This window comes from Schistocerca serialis, chromosome 2 (assembly GCF_023864345.2).
Source record: "Schistocerca serialis cubense isolate TAMUIC-IGC-003099 chromosome 2, iqSchSeri2.2, whole genome shotgun sequence".
NCBI lineage: Eukaryota > Metazoa > Arthropoda > Insecta > Orthoptera > Acrididae > Schistocerca > Schistocerca serialis.
In genome coordinates, this window is record NC_064639.1 from 153,639,962 (window position 1) to 153,657,208 (window position 17,247).

The 17,247-nt window shown below is 42.7% G+C and overlaps 1 protein-coding gene across 1 annotated transcript; it reads left to right on the forward strand.

The window, feature by feature from the left end:
* The first annotated feature begins 330 nt into the window (after positions 1-330).
* On the forward strand, positions 331-16,885 carry LOC126455476 (keratin, type II cytoskeletal 3-like). The gene is made up of 2 exons (XM_050091230.1): positions 331-406; positions 16,066-16,885. Exons 1-2 carry the CDS (start codon positions 395-397, stop codon positions 16,699-16,701), a joined length of 648 nt encoding a protein of 215 aa, XP_049947187.1. The 5' UTR covers positions 331-394; the 3' UTR covers positions 16,702-16,885.
* Positions 16,886-17,247: the final 362 nt, after the last annotated feature.

Here is a 17,247-nt window from a genome sequence, read left to right on the forward strand (position 1 = left end):
AAACGTAGGTCGTGTGTCTAAGGGGTTTGAGAATACGTGAGCTGCAGTACGGGACTCTGAGGTCCGTAAGCAATTGTAGCGAGCCGCAGCGGCCGCGGCAGAAAAGACGGAAGAGCTCGGTGGGCAGCTCCCGGCGCCGCGGCCGGCCGCCCGTGCGGGACTAATGACGGGAGGGCGGGCTGCTAATTGGGGCGGCTCGGCGGCTCGTCTCGCCCCCAGCTGAGCCGCGCGTGTGCGCGCGTGTGTGCGTGACTCGCGTGTCCCGACGGCTCCTCGGCGGCGGAAAGGAGAAAGCACGGGAAGCGCCTCCGCCAGCGCCCGCTATATAAGCCGGCGCCGCCCAGGGTCTGCTATCAGTCATTCGTTGCCCACCAGCAGCCCAGGCAGAGCAACAATGAGGATCACGGTGAGTTGCGGCTTCCACGATACCTACCTGCCGCCCCTGTTGTCTTTCCCAACGCAGGGCCGCGTTACATATTCCATCATCGCGACTATGGTTCTCTGCTTCCCCTCACTCTACTCATTTTAGTCGTAACATTTCCTCTCTCAGCTCTCTAGTGGGTACTTACGTTTCCCAGCGCAGATTTGAAATACGTAAGCCGCTTTGTCCGTGGTCTTAACCCTTTGACTACCAGGTTCATTTCAAAAACATTAATTTTTGTAAGTAATGCCTTAGTCAGAAGTAGCAATATGAAAAAAATATTTCCCGCCGTTTCGTTTCCCGAGGGGACTGGGTTGTGCTGTGGTAGCACATACACGGTAGCACACACAGGGCTATTTATAAATACCTCAAAAATGGCTCTGAGCACTATGGGACTTAGATGCTGAGGTCATCAGTCCCCTAGAACTTAGAACTACTTAAACCTCACTAACCTAAGGACATCACACACACATGCCCGAGGCAGGATTCGAAACTGTAGCGCCTAGAACTGCTCGGCCACTCCGGCCGGCTATAAATATCTCCTGGGTTTCAGAAGAAGACTGTGCGAGAACTACAAGACATACTAGAAACAGGCACAGTGGACAGAGCGTCTCTCCAGATTAATTGTAACTCACACTACAGGTGCTCAATATGGGCTTCGCTTTCGATGTGGCAAGGGTCAATTTGTGAATACAAGTCGTTGACACCATGTGTCGGGGAGGAGGCGGAGGAAGCCCGTTTGGCGAATCTGGTAATTGGGCTGCCTATCTGCAGGTGTGAAGTAACTGGATGTGACAATGCGGAGACGCGGGTTAACTTGAGAACAATGCTATCTACAGGATAAACCTGTAATTATGATAATTCTACTATTAGTAGCCTTCCCTTTACTAGTTGGACACATATAAAGCAATAACTTACAACAGTCTTCTGATAACCTGTCGGGGACAAATACGTCACGATCGTAGACAGAGTGTTAAACAGTAAAATGAAACTGTATTTAGAAGTATCGTCGCAAACCGAGTAAAGGACAAGCATCCGCTAGTTCCAGTCTAGCGTTTCTGCATCTACATTTACACTCCGCAAACTGCTGAACAGTGTGTGGCGGAGAGTATTTTGTGGACCACAGTCGCTAGCGCTTTTTCACAGCGCGCAGTATTGGTGGTAAGCCTGAGTGTGTGTTCGAATATCTCTGATTTTACCATTTGTGGTCATTCCGTGAGTTATGCGTAAGAGGCACCAACGTATTGGTTGACTCTTCTAGGGGTTCACTATCTCGCAACTCTAACAGTAAACCACAACGCGATGCAGAATGCCTCTCTTGAACACCTGCAGGTAGAATTATCTGAGCATCACCGTGACGCGTTCGAGCTAACTGAACTATGCTCTAACTAAAGACTCTGAGCTTCTTTGGCCTTTTCTATTTCCTGTATCACTCTTGTATGATGCGGACATTGGACTGACGAGGAATAATGAAGTTCTGGTCTAATGAGTTTTTTGTAAGCTTTGTCCTTCGTGAAGTAGAATCAAATGAGCCAGTTCTTAATTGCAAAAACTGGAAAAGTTTGGTGTAAGGAGAGTAAACATTCGATGATTTAACAGTGGAAAAACGTTGTTATAGTGACAAACCACGCTACACAATGTGCGATCCGTTGGTAGGATGTGAGTATGGAGAATGCCCGGTGAACGTCGTCTGCCTGCGTATGTAGTGCCAACAGTAAAATTCTGAGGCGGTGGTGTTAAGGGATGGTCGTGTTTTTCATGGAGGAGGCTTGCAGCCCTTGGTATTTTGTGTGGCACTATCACAGCACAGGCCTACATTGGTGTTTTAAGCACCTTCTTGCTTTCCACTGTTGAAGAGCAATTCGTGGATGGCGATTGTATCTTTCAACACGATCGAGCACCTGTTCATAATGCACGGTCTGTGGCGGAGTGGTTACACGACAATAAAATCCCTGTAGTGAACTGGCTTGGAAAGAGTCCTGGGCTGAATCCTACAGAACACCTTTGGGATTTTTTGGAACGCCGACTTTGTGCCAGGCTTCACCGACCGACATCAATACACCTCCTCAGTGCACTACTCCGTGAAGAATGGGCTGCCATTCCCCAAGAAATCTTCCAGAACCTGACTGAACGTTTGCCTGCGAGAGTGGAAGCTGTCATCAAGGCTAAGGATGTCCAACACCGTATTGAATTCCAGCGTTACCGATGGAGGGCGCCACGAACTTTGAAGTCATTCTCAGCCAAGTGTCCGGATACTTTTGATCACATGGTGTCGTTTGGTTTCATGTGACCTTTGCTTTCGGACTGGTTTCTACACATAAAATTTTCAGTCTCCAGAAATGTAATACGCGAGCATAAAATACGATCCAAAATTCTGCAACACATCGACGTCAGAAATATTGGCCTATAGTTTCCGTAGTTTGAACAATATCAGATTAGGCCTCGGAAGGCCCAACTGTAGCGACCGACCGCCGTGTGGTCCTCAGTCTACAGGTATCACTGGATGCGGATATGGAGGGACATTTTGTCAGCATACCGCTCTCTCTACTGTTTTCAGTTTTCATGATCGTAGATCCTCAAGAAACCTCACAAGGGCTGAGTGCAGCCCGCTTGCCAACATCCCTCGGCAGCCCAGGAGGTCACTCACCCAAGTGCTGGGCAAATCCGACAGCGCTTAACTTCGTTGATCTGGCGGGAACCGGTGTTACCACTTTGGCAATGCCGTTGACCACGGTCTCAGCTTAATAATATAAAAGTTTGTAAAAACCATCACAGCTGTATTTCAGGTTCGTTCGAAATGAACATGTTCAGGTGACCGAAAGTTCATAAACAATGTTTGTAATTAATTCTTAGAGAGTAACAGAAATGTGCAGGTGTCATCACTCAAAAATATCTACTCGCCATACATAACGTTAAAAGATGCGTTATGGAACACGACGAGCATAGTTATCACTTCGTCCACCATCTGGCGTAAGCACAGTCATCAGTACATGCAGAATAGGTGACAACATGCTGCGCCATGCCAACTTTGGCAATACATTAAGCGAACACCACATCCGTTAAAGAAGGCACGCAAATTCACCTCATACATGGGCTGCTCTGTACCGTTACGGCACAGCAAGCTGTCATGTTTCGTGGGTGTAGTAATAGCTGCGCTTGTTCCAGTGCGTTCGTCGTGTTGTATCGTTTAACGTTAGTATGACGATTAGACATCTTTTATTTATGACAGTGACGTATTTCCAGTAATTTTTGAGAATTACTTATGATGATGTTGATGAACTTTCGATCAGCTAAAGATGTACATTTCAAATGAAACGTCTTGTGACGTAATAAACGAACCTGAAATACAACTTTGGCCGTTACCTGTAAGCATTTAAAGAAAATTTTTTACATTGTATCTGTAACACTCACTTCGAAATTCTGAAGGTAGTAGGGATAAAATGCAGGGAGCGAAAAGTTATATACAACTTGTATGGAAACAGACTGGAATTATAAGTGTAGAATGACATGAAATGGAAATCGAAATTGAGAATGGAGTAAGACAGCCTCTGTAGCTTACATCCATTCAGTATACTGAGCCTGTGGTAGGGGAAGCCAAGGAGAAATTTCGAAAGATAATTGAAGTTCAGGGAGAAAAAAATAAAACCTTAAGGATTACTGATAATATCGCAATTTCTGGCAGACACTACGAAGGACTTGTCAGAACAGCTGAAAACTGTATGCAAGAATATCATTAAAAATAAAACAAGCCAGTGCTGAGGCATTAAGGGATGGGACATTAAAATTAGTAGAAGAATTTTGCCATCTGAGCAGCAAAATAACTGACAGTGTGGCAGATAGAGAGTTACAATAACGAGAAAGGTGTTTAAAATTGTTGGTGTCTAATATTAATTTAGGTATTAGGAAGAATTCTAGGAGATATTTTGAAGAAATGTTTCAGAAGAATTCAACACAATAAACAGGTGGTTGAACAACTAATGAAAAGGTGGGGAATCGAAATGGGGAGAAAATAAATTGATGGCACAACGTGATTAAAAAAGTCATCAACTTGCAGGACATAACCTGAGGCATCAACTAACAATTAATTTCTTAATGCAGCGAAATGTGACAGGCAAAAGTTGCAGATGGATACCGAGGCCCGACTACATAAGCACGTTAATACAGATGTAGATTATAATAGTTATGAAAAAATGGGGATGCTTACACAGAGTAGACTAGCCGGGAGAGCTGTATGTTGTAATCTTGGGACTGAGGACCTCAGCAACAACAATAAATCGTATCAAACGAATTCTGGGATACTTCCTCCAAAGCACGCCATCTGCGTCATACTTTGCCGCTGCTTTCATAATCCAGTTTCTTTACACTTTACATTTTCGATAATACAAAGAACCCTTCGGGCCTTCGAAAAAAAAAAATGGTTCAAATGGCTCTGAGCACTATGGGACTTAACTTCTGAGGCCACCAGTCCCATAGAACTTAGAACTACGTAAACCTAAATAACCTAAGGACATCACAAACATCCATGCCCGAGGTAGGATTCGAACCTGCCACCGTAGCGGTCACACGGTTCCAGACTGTAGCGCCTAGAACCGCTGGGCCATCCCGGCCGGCGGGCCTTCGAAGAAATCTTTCATGAGCGTTCTTTTAAGGCAGACTTATACCTTACGTTGGATACCCATTTGCTGTGCAACAGTATTTGGACAACAAGTTTTATCTTTTTATTAAAAATGAAACTCCTCCAGCTGGTGTCCCACCATCATCCAATTGAAATATGGATGTACGAAGAGTTTTATCTTTGTACACCGTGGGTCGCAATCTTTTTTATTCTCTCTCTGTACCCAAAATAATAACCGATTCGTCTCTAAAATTAGTGTCTATGGGGCGTCCAACAACCAGTCTTTGGTCCATCCATTAGCTAAAACATATTTCTTACTTTCAGCAACACATCTGTCGAACTGGTATAAGGAACGTTCATGTGGAAAGCAGATTAGGGACTTCCCGTAGGCGACGAGATCGTCAGAGATGGAGCATAAACTCGGGCAGGACAAGAACAGGGAAGTAAACACGCTGGATCACTTTCAGAGAAGTCGCTACATTTTGTCGTAGAAAACCAAAACCTTGTTTACGGACGGGGTACAGATCCCGCTCCTGCCAAATGGAAGTCCAGTGCCCATAGCTACTGCGTGACTTCTCTCGGCTATTCAAGCTATATCGTTTTAGAGAAACGGGTCGAGTAAAATAATGTCCAAGAAAGATTTTAAGTGTTATTATTATTATCGTTACTGTTGTTATTAATAACATTATTATTATTAAATCTGAACGTTAAAGAGCATGAAATTAGCTTTGGTTGCTCTTATTCACTTGCCCAAATTTCTTAATACAGTAAGTATGGAAGGGCTGCTTTCTAGTCTCCATACTTCTTTTAGTTTCAGACATTGTTCTGTTAGATGGATGGGACGTGTTATTATGAGCCTCGAGCTTCTGTCTGTATGGCGTTCGGATGTGGCGACCAGATCGCCAAGTGGGGAAAACCATACCTTTTTGGGTTAGGAGGAAATGCCTACCCGTGGCCATAAAACTCCTCGAGGCTCTTCACTTGCTATCAGTACAACAAACTGCCAGCTGTAGTTATGGACTAACAACCCATGCGATGAGTGGCCTCGACGGATACTGATTTCGTTCGCCACTGGTTCAAGTCCACCAACTAAAATCAACCATGAACGCCGCGTGACAAAAATAGAACCGAACCTTTCAAAACTGTAGCGAATTATGGATTCATAATTCGCTGCCCTGCAGAGCCAGATTTCGTTCCTCATTCCTAATTGGATGGAACCTATTTTAAATGTCTTGCGCCGAAAGGAAAAGTCCATTGATCATAGATTTCTAAGAACTTAGCTGAGACCAATCTCTGAAACAAAATTTGTAGTTCAGACATATTCCTTTAAATGACAAGAGATGCAAATAAAATTGTTTTCGTTGAAAATGAACCACTCCTATGGAAAAGTACACTTTAGTAAAAATTCCTGGAAAAGTTTTTGGAAGCTGTTGCCCAAACTAGGAATATATAATCATTTTTTCAAGAATCCATTTTCAGGGAAAACTAAAAGACTTACACGTGTAGTCGACTTCGAGGTCTTTAGATATGGAGCACTATTTTGGGAACGGAGAAGTTTTTATCTCTTAGAAGAACCATCCCAGAATTTGCTTGGTGTAATCTAATCGTAGAATAAGTATTATTTGGATGACAGGGAAGAATTAGAAAACCGTTCATGAAAGATAATAAACCTGATCTCTTAACCTCTGGACACCTCGCTTGATGGAGGAGTTGTACGACCAACGCTTTTATGTAATTGTCTGCTACATTTCATGACGAAAAAACAAATAGTCATAGTACAAAAAAAATGTAAATAGAAAATGGAATCGGTGGCCGGGAGGCACCAGACGCGGATTTTCCGTCGTCAAGTAGAAGTGTTATTTCAGGCGACGCCACATTGGGCGACTTGCAGGCCAGTGATAAGAATGATGATTAGGACGACACAACACTCAGTCTTCGAGCGGAGAAAATCTCCAACACGGCCGGGAAGCAAGCCCAGGCCAGCTTGCATGTGACACGAGCACTTTAATACCCAGAGAAGCAGGTGGACAGTTGTAGTACAGTATTACGGAAACACTGGAGATCCTCTTGACGAAAATATTCAAGAGGTAAAATGGTGCCCCATTCGCATGTTCCGGCAGGGAATATTGAGGAGGATGTCTTCAGGAAAAACAAAATTCGCATTCCACGGATCGAAGCTTGGTATGTTAAGATCTCTTAATGGGGAACCTAGGTTAGAGATTTTAGAAAGGGAAACTGATTGGATAAAGTTAAACATAAACGGAGGGAGTGAAGTGCGGTGGCAGGATGAAAAGGAGTTCTCATCGGGATGGTATAGGATTATCAACACAAAACCGAATAGAGCTAATGTAGGAGTATTCCTACTAAAGAATAAAGAGATAGGAATGTGGGGTATGCTACTATGAACAAAGCAGCGGACACATTATCATAGACAAAACAGACAGAAAGCCAACACTCACACTGTAATACAAGTTTATTTACAGACGATTAAGAGACTGTAATAATGTATGCTCACATAAAGGAAATTATTCTGGTAGTTAAGGGTGTCGAAAATTTAAGTATTGTGAACGATGGATTCGATGGTAGCGATAGGAAGAAAAGGAAGAACAGGAGCAAACGAACTAAGGGAAAGGAATGACGGAGGATGCAACCTAGTAGAATTTTTTATCGAACATAATTTAATGATCGTACTGAATACGAACTGCAGATTAAAACTGAAGAAATTGCGGAAAGATAGGAAATCAAGAAGATGGGACCTGGATAAATTATATTATTACTGAGGGTTACAGCCGGTCGGTGTGGCCCAGTGGTTCTAGGGGCTTTAGTCTGGAACCGCGCGACCGCTACCGTCGCAGGTTCGAATCCTGCCTCGGCCATGGATTTGTGTGATGTCCTTAGGTTAGTTCGGTTTAAGTAGTTCTAAGTTCTAGGGGACTGATGACCTCCGATGTTAAGTCCCATAGTGCTCAGAGCCATTTGAACCACTGGGAGATTCATAAGTAGCAGTAAGCAGCTTTGGGCAGAAACAAGGGAATGGAATAAAACCGAAGACGATTGAGTTGTTTTAAGAGATAGGACAGGCAGCAGAGAGTCACATACGTAAAGAGAAGAGGCCTGGTAGAAATCCTTTGACATCACACGAGATGCTGAATTTAACTGACCAGGGGAAGTAATGCAAGAAATGAAGCTGACGAAAAGAAATGCAGAAATTTAGAAAACGAGATTAGCAGAAAATGAAAGAAGAAAATGCTTAAGCAGGAATAGTTAGAGGACAAAAAAGAATTAAAGAGATTTTTGGAGAAAGAGATACAGCTGTTGAGTATGGAGGCTCAGCTGACAAGCCAGTACTATGCTGAAAGCTGAAATATGTACAGAACATACAGAGGGCCTATGTAAGGGAAACAAACTTTATAATAATAATAAAGAGACAGAAGAGGAATTAGCTGAAGATCATAAGGGAGATATAATTCTGCGAAAAACATTGACAGGGAGGCGATAGGCCTAAATTGAAACAAGGCCCTGGTATAATCTGTCCATCAGAAGAATAAACCCGATGTAAACATTGCACTATGTATTCTTCCGCGTTTGCTGGAACCTCATTGGATTTCAGTTTCTCGTGGTACTGCAGCCACACTGTCTCGAGTACTGTCGAGCACGATAATAAGGGTACGTTTTGTGCTGTGGGTTACGCGGACATCGATTTGGCGACAACAGGGGACATCAGCTTTACCGGCGCATTTTAACTTGAACAGCTGTACTTGGTACAGCTCGCCTGCAATGACGTGGCCAGCTGCTGTTCACACGTCAAAAGAGACGAGCAGAGGAGCAATACAGCTTCGAATGTCATACACTGCAAATCTCCCACAATACGCTTCTTAGACGTCTAGACGAAAACCGCAACACATTATCGTTTTTAGCTAACGTACTCTGGTAATTAAAAACAAAAATTATGAAACCTGACTAAACCACAGGGCAATTTTTCTGCATAAGCTATGAGTAACATAAGAGAGTATTGAAGGATTTCACCGTATGGTTAAATATTGAAGCCACTGAAGGTATTACTTGCAGTCAGTCGTCTGGTAATCTCTTAGCTCCTTCCGTACCTGAATACGAGAACTAAATTTCAGTTCTGGAAGTGTCACCTGCGACGTTGATAACGAACCTGCCAACAACAGAATCAACAAAACCCCCAGGAGTAGCATTTTCTCTTCTTCTTTTATGACAAGCCTTTCTATACCCCGCCAGCGTTCGGCAGTGACGTGTGAAAAACTGCGTGCGTTAGTTCCAGTACGTCTGGCAGCTTCATAGTATTCTTACTTCTCGGGCCGAATCCAGCTGCTTGGCTCTAGATCAATTCTGTAGGGTTCATATTGTAATGGTACAGTAGCAAATGTAAAAATGCGGCATTTACATGATGTGCTCGATGCTGTGAAAAAGATTGTTTTTCATGTTTCTACGATACTTGTCTACCTGTGTGGTATGAAATAATGGACATAGTCCGAATAAAGAGGATTTGATTTTTCATTTTTGCCTTAAATAATTAAATTTTCTTCTTTTCTTCATTTAAACAACTTTTATGAATAGTCTTTCATCAAACATCGATAATTAAGAAATCGTATTTGAAATTGAAACAGAAATTTCGCGTCCAGTATAAAAATTAGAAACAAGACGACGTGCGTTATTCTTAAAAAATGATGAGTTTTATAATTACGAGGTGTAGGTATTTCAAACTGAACAAGGAAAAAAAAAAATACCGCTGGGGAGATTTGAACCAGTGCACGAATATCGGCATGTGGTTCTTTCTCAATTACATTACCGACTATCAATTGCAGTGCATACAACGCTGGGAAAACTCAAAGCCGATTATCTCCGTAAATTTATGAAAAATATTAAGAACAGCATATTTCCCGGCACTTTTTAACCGTGCTCCACGCGCGTGTTTCACTACGGAACAGGAAGCAGCCTCAGCCATTTTCATACTGCTTACTGCAATCAGAGTACAACGCTGCAGAGGCTGTAACTATACAGGATTTTTGAAATGAAAACTACGTAGCTAGAGCGTGCTTAAGGAAAACGTTGATGTCTCTTAATAAATTTGGGTATGTAAGTTTTATTTAACGTAGCTTAGTAATAATATATCTAGTACATAAGTAGGACCTACTTCCAAGAGCGTAACAATACCAGTATACGTGTGCTACGGCTTCTGACCAATCATCGCGTTTGTGTTTGTTTACATCAGGTTTATTCTTACGATGAACCGATTATAGAAGACGACAATTCGTCACAACTACTGATAGCCTTAGGAAAGACAGCCATGACAAAAAATTCCACATGGTGTGCAATATACCTATATGAGACAGGGGATATACCGTAAGGTTTCAAAAAGGATGTAATAATTCCAGTTCCAAAGAAGCAAAGAGCCGACAGGAATGAATACTATAGATCCTTGCGAATAATACATCACGGCTGCAAAATACGGACACAAATTATTACCAGAAGAATGAAAATACTGTAGAATCCGATCTCGTGGAAATTTGACAACACGCGAGACAGTACTGACCATACGTTTCATGTTTGAAGACAGGTGGAAGAAAGACATACCCATATTTATAACTTTTATAGATATTAAAAGTTCTGCACCTGGAGAACTACACCTTCTTCGGAAACGACTATTCTGAATGAATGAAAAATAATGAAACAGGGAAGAAGTCTTCGTCTATTTGCTTTCTGTTTGTCGACATATTCAATTAACGACCGGCAAATCTATCATTAAATCGCAAAGTAAAATTATTTAGTGGTCCACGTTCCTGATCCTCTTACCACACATTATATACACTGATTTTTCGGGGCACTTGTGTTTTGCTACAGAGTATAGAGCCGCAAAATAGTTTAGTAAGATTAAAAGTCACTGTCACTTCCTAAGGGAAGCAAGACTAAACGACTAAAAGGAAAATACTAAAATTTTACAACATTAATTAATTTTGCTTGAAGCATAGGAAAGATCAGAACTGGTAAAAATGTTTTAAATCCGACCGAGCTATAGAGAATTAAACAGTTAAGTATCAAATGGTATAAATCTATGAAATTAAAATTAATTTTACGTTATAACTCAAAACCATAGGACCTCAGACGTATTTTGCCAACGGAAGTGAAATGAGAGTGTGCGAAATAATAGACATAAAAATAAAATTATCTAATAACGGGTGTTTGTTTCTACTTTCTAGTGCTATGTAAATTACGAAGAATGCCTAGAAAGTACTCATTAAAAAGAAGTAGGTACATGAATATTCCAGTAACTGAAGTTTTACGTGCAATTAGACGTTGTTTCGCATTATTTAGCGAAAGGAACTTCAGGGTGCCTGAAAGAAATGTGACAGACACGAATAGAAATCGATCGATAGTTTGGCGACCCTTGGTCGGGTAGGATGTCTATTTCAAACGATCTGCAACTTCCGTTACGCAACGTCGGGCTACTATACCTTTAAGACACTTTACAAAAATTAACGCGTAACAAGGATGTGGACATTACTCGCGGAAAGATCCATACGAAATTCCTGAACTTAGAAAAATATTGTATTGTGCAGTTATCCAGAATATTATTTCTTCTAGCCACTCAGGTTATTGAAAGACAGCAGTAATTAGGAGAGGTATGCTCGTTTGGCGACGAAACTCCTTTTTGGTCGATGCACATACAACACTGTTTTTCGCAGATTTTGGTGCAACCACTCTTTTATTAGCTGTTTCATTTCTTTAATGACGGGGTGAGTCATCCTGTCATTCGTAATTCCTAATACCAACTGTGAAGAGCTTCTAATAAATTTGTGTTTGCATTTGGTTTTATTCAACGCACCCATACTGAGCGAATATTTTTCTTAGTTAAGACTTCATATCAAAATACGCACAGTGATTTGAGCTAAACTGTCCTTTTTATAGGTATGGTGCCAAACAATTTCTAATTTTGGAAATGTCGAATGATAAATACCATAGTGAGTACTTTCCTCCATGTTTTGTAGCAGTGACTACAACTTTGGGATAATTTTAAAAAGAACTAGATTCACGTGTTAAATAAATTACACCTTTCGTAACTGATTCCTCGTAAGCACTAATCTTTTTTTGATATATATATTCGTTGGAGGTTAACCACACAAGCCAGTTTTATCGTGGCATGTTAACTTATTCCCTTGAAATAAACACACAGAATAATGCTTTTAAAAACTCGTATTGACAAAAATACTTCGCTGCTAGATTGATGACACACGCGACTGGGCAACATTTGACATCTCCGTACAAGGTCAATAAGTTTTCAGTTCTAAATAACAAGTCTTCATTTATCACAGTCATTGATGACATACAATGACCATGATCTCTTTGATTCTTTCTATATATGTACTTTCAATGTTGGATAATGGCAAACTTCACGATGGTAATTTCGATACGTGTAACACAAACAGCACCACAACGCTTCTGCTCTGTGACGCACTGAGATCGACGTCAGATTATAGTAATGTCTATGATACTTCTTAGAATGAGAGGTGGAGTACCGTTTGACGCCCTCTCTATGCAACGCCGCAGAAAGGTGAAATAAAAAATGGCCAGCAGCGATTCGGGAAGTACATTTCCAATCATTCACCTGAAAGCGATTTCTGGGGGATACATTGGAACACACAAATCAGGATAGAAGCTTAAATTGGCCTCGTTATCTTTACATATGCAATGGCGCCATACCGAGCCTCTTTCCTCGGCGAGGAAGCTATGTTAGATTTTTAGCGATATCTAATCTATTAAAGATGATGCACTGTTTCATTTGGAGGAAGCTGCAATGTTGTCAAAATTACCTAGCCATTGAACTGGAGGGCAACAGCAGAATAAGATAAGAAATAGCTATAATGTTATATCGTTTGACTAAAAAATCTGTGTCACAACTGAAATCAGTCAGCTCATACAAATACATGGCTGTAACAATTTGTAGACATATTAAATTGAACTACCACATAGGCTTACTCGTCGGTAAAGCAAGTCAGAGACTGACTTATCAGCAGGGTAGTGGCAACATTATAACCAGCCTATAAAGGATACCGCTTACAAAACCCTCGTGCAGCCTATCTTAAAACCAATGCACAAATAAGACTAAGAGGGACATGAAGTGTACAGAAAGAGAGGTTGCCCAAATGGGCACAGGTTTGTTTGACTCGTGAGTGGGTGTGACGAAAATTCTCAAGAGCCGAAACCAGGAAACACTTGACGTCTGTTATTGAGCGAAAGCTTAATTACAATATTTCAGGAATCAACATTAAGCGTAGAGTCTAGAGATACACTTCAGCGCTCTACGTACCTCTTAAAACCAAATACAGCGGGTACGGCGACATTTAAATTGCAATTTTTTACCGTGCTCCATATTGGACTGGAATGGAAAAACCCTCAGCCGTAGTTTGTAGTGTATGTTTGTAGATAAAGCCGTTCACCTGCTATTTTCAGTGTAGACGACACTGTTAATAATGGAAAAGAGAAGTTAAGAAAAGTTAAGTAGACACCAGAATGCATAAATTTTTAAATTTTCTGCTCTTTCTTGAAGAAGAAACAGTTATTCACAAGGCATAAAATGACCCGCAGTTTGTAATACATCGCCTAAATCAACCATGTAAAATAGTCTAAAGAAAGAATACTGGTTTCGAAATGGAAATTATAGGTCATTCCAAAATAGTACTATATGAACAATCAATAGAACAAGTGCCATATATTCAGCTGTCAGCAATATTCATTAAACGTCTTTAACACATAAAATAAGATTTATATGATATGTGAACAACGCCAAAAACCCTGGGTGACAAGACAAGGAAAAATACAGTTTCACAACTTAAGAAAGAAATACCTACTGTCATTCTAATATTTGCAGACGAATTTTCCACATTAACTAAGAAAGGCAAACAAATAACGAAGTCTGCTGAAATGAAATTTTTAAGGACAGTTGAAGGATGTATCGCCTGGGATCAAACACAAACACACGTTACAAGAGAAAAACTTAAGATACACTCAATAAAAAAGAGACGGAGCGAGGAGACTAACATGGAAACAAAATGTCAAAATAATGGGGGAAAACATTACTTAAACAAGTAATCAGTTATAAAGCTATATAATGGTCCAAATGGCTCTGAGCACTATGGGACTTAACATCTGAGGTCATCCGCCCCATAGTCTCAGAACTACTTAAACCTAACTAACCCAAGGACGGCACACACATCCATGTCCGAGGCAGGGTTCGAACCTGTGACCGTAGCAGCAGCGCGAATCCGGACTGAAGCTCCTAGAACCGCTCGGCCACAACGGCCGGCTATAAAGATATAGGAAAAAGAGAGTTGGGCGACAGAGGAAAAGACGAATTCAACGAAGGCGGAAACGGATACAAACTTACTCCATGAAGTGAGGAAGGAGGAAATACATATGTAAAACAACTAAGGACTTGGCATGAAGGCTGAGCATATGGTAGGAAGCCGTAGCAGGCCGTATTCAACCAGTCACAAGCCTTCTTCCCACTCCCCAACCCCCCTTGCCGCCCCCCCCCCCCCCCCCCCGGAAATTCTTGATACTGCCCCTTTCTTCATCTACATCTACAGCCATAGTCCGCAAGCAACCTGACGGTGTGTGGCCGAGGGTACCTTGAGCACCTCTATCGGTTCTCCTTGTTATTCCAGTCTCGTATTGTTCGTGGAAAGAAAAGACTGGCGGTGTGCCTCTGTGTGGGCTCTAATCTCTCTGACTTTATCCTCATGGTCTCTTCGCGAGATATGCGTAGGAGTGAGCAATATACTGCTTGACTCCTCGGTGAAGGTAAACTGGAGTTTATCTATCATCTCCGTAACGCTTTCGCGATTACTAAATGATCCTGTAATGAAGCGCGCTGCTCTCCGTTGCATCTTCTGTATCTCTTCCATCAACCCTATCTGGTATGGATCCCGCACTGCTGAGGAGTATTCAAGCAGTGGGCGAACAAGTGTGCTGTAGCCTACCTCCTTTGTTTTAGGATTGGATTTCCTTAGGATTCTTCCAATGAATCTCAGTCTGGCATCTGTTTTACTGACGATCAACTTTATATGATCATTCCATTTTAAATCACTCCAAATGCGTACTCCGAGATAATTTATGGAATTAACTGCTTCCAGTTGCTGACCTGCTATATTGTAGCTAAATGATAAGGGATCTTTCTTTCTATGTATTTGGAGCACGTTACACTTGTCTACATTGAGATTCAATTTCCATTCCCTGCACCATGCGTCAATTCGCTGCAGATCGTCCTGCATTTCGGTACAATTTTCCGTTGTTACAACTTCTCGATATACCACAGCATCATCCGCAAAAAGCCTCAGTGGACTTCCGATGTCATCCACAAGGTCATTTATGTATATTGTGAATAGCAACGGTCCTACGTCACTCCACTGCGATACAACCGAAATCACTCTTACTTCGGAAGACTTCTCTCCATTTAGAATGACATGCTGCGTTCTGTTATCTAGGAACTCTTCAATCCAATCACACTATTGGTCTGTTAGTCCATATGCTCTTACTTTGTTTATTAAACGAATGTGGGGAACTGTATCGAACGCCTTGCGGAAGTCAAGAAACACGGCATCTACCTGGGAACCCCTGTCTATGGCCCTCTGAGTCTCGTGGACGAATAGCGCGAGCTGGGTTTCACACGACCGTCTTTTTTGAAACCCATGCTGATTCCTACAGAGTAGATTTCTAGTTTCCAGAAAAGTCATTATACTCGAACATAATACGTGTTCCAAAATTCTACAACTGATCGACGTTAGAGATACAGGTCTACAGTTCTGCACATCTGTTCGACGTCCCTTCTTGAAAACGGGGATGACCTGTGCCCTTTTCCAGTTCTTTGGAACGCTAATTGTAAGTTAAAATTTTCGTTGTCAGCTTATTGCCCTTCCTCATTCGTATGTTGTATTACCTTCTTATTTTGCACCTACTCCATTCCTTTAATAAATTTGTCTGTTAATGGTACTATTTCCGCCCGCAGGTGTGCGTAGTTTTCCTAGCGGCGTGTTACTTGTCGTCCGCCGAAGAGCCCGCTAAAGCGGAGGAGAAGAAGACCAGCAAGACTGAGAAGCGCGGCCTCTACGGCCTGGGCATCGGCGGGTACGGAGGCGGCTTCGGCGGCGGCTACGGGGGCGGCTACGGCGGCGGCTACGGCGGCGGCTACGGCGGCGGCTTCGGGGGCGGGCTCGGCGGCGGCTACGGCGGCGGCATCGGCTACGGCGGAGGAGAGGTGAAGGCCATCACCATCACGAAGGAGGTGCCGGTGCCCGTGCCGCAGCCCTACCCCGTCACGGTGGAGAGGAAGGTGCCCTTCCCCGTCAGGGTCCCGGTCAAGGTGCCGGTGGACAGGCCGTACCCGGTGAGCGTGCCGCAGCCGTACCCCGTCCCCGTGGAGAAGCCCGTGCCGTACCCCGTGAGCGTGCCCAAGCCCGTCGCCGTGCCGGTACCTCAGCCCGTGGTCGTCAAGCAGCCGGTGCCCGTCGTCCTCAAGGGCGGCTACGGCGGCGGCCTGGGCGGCTACGGGGGCGGCTTTGGCGGCTTCGGTGGCGGCTACGGAGGCCACGGAGGCTTCGGAGGCGGGTTCGGAGGCTTCGGAGGCTACGGACATCCCCACTGAGCCTGCTCTTCGTCTTCGCCCTCATCTTACCATAGTCGACGCTCACGGGAAAGCTACGCCACCACAGCTCACGACAGGATAACTCGCTCTTTAGCAACTATTTCTTTGTCTTCGAAAACATAATCAAAACAAAATCACCAATGATTCATTTGTTTGATACCTAGAAATAAAATTTTATACCTTACTTTACAGTTTCATTATTTTACTGTTTTATGACTTTCACCTCTTACTCTTATTTGCAGACGAGGCCAGCCTATCAACCTCCTCTTCGTAATGTACAAAGATACTCACCACAATTATCACCAACTGCTTGGAGACAGAAATTGTGACTGTCAAAACGTACACTTTATTTCGCCTATACACAACAATCAGCAGATTAATCAGGACAAGACGATTAAACTTTAACTGTGAACATATAAATGATCTAGTGGACAGTGTCGGACGTTCCACGCGGCTTTTCGCGGATGATGCTGTTGTATGCAGAGAAGTTGCAGAATTAGAGAATTGTAGTGAAATTCAGGAAGATCTGCAGCGGATAGGCACTTG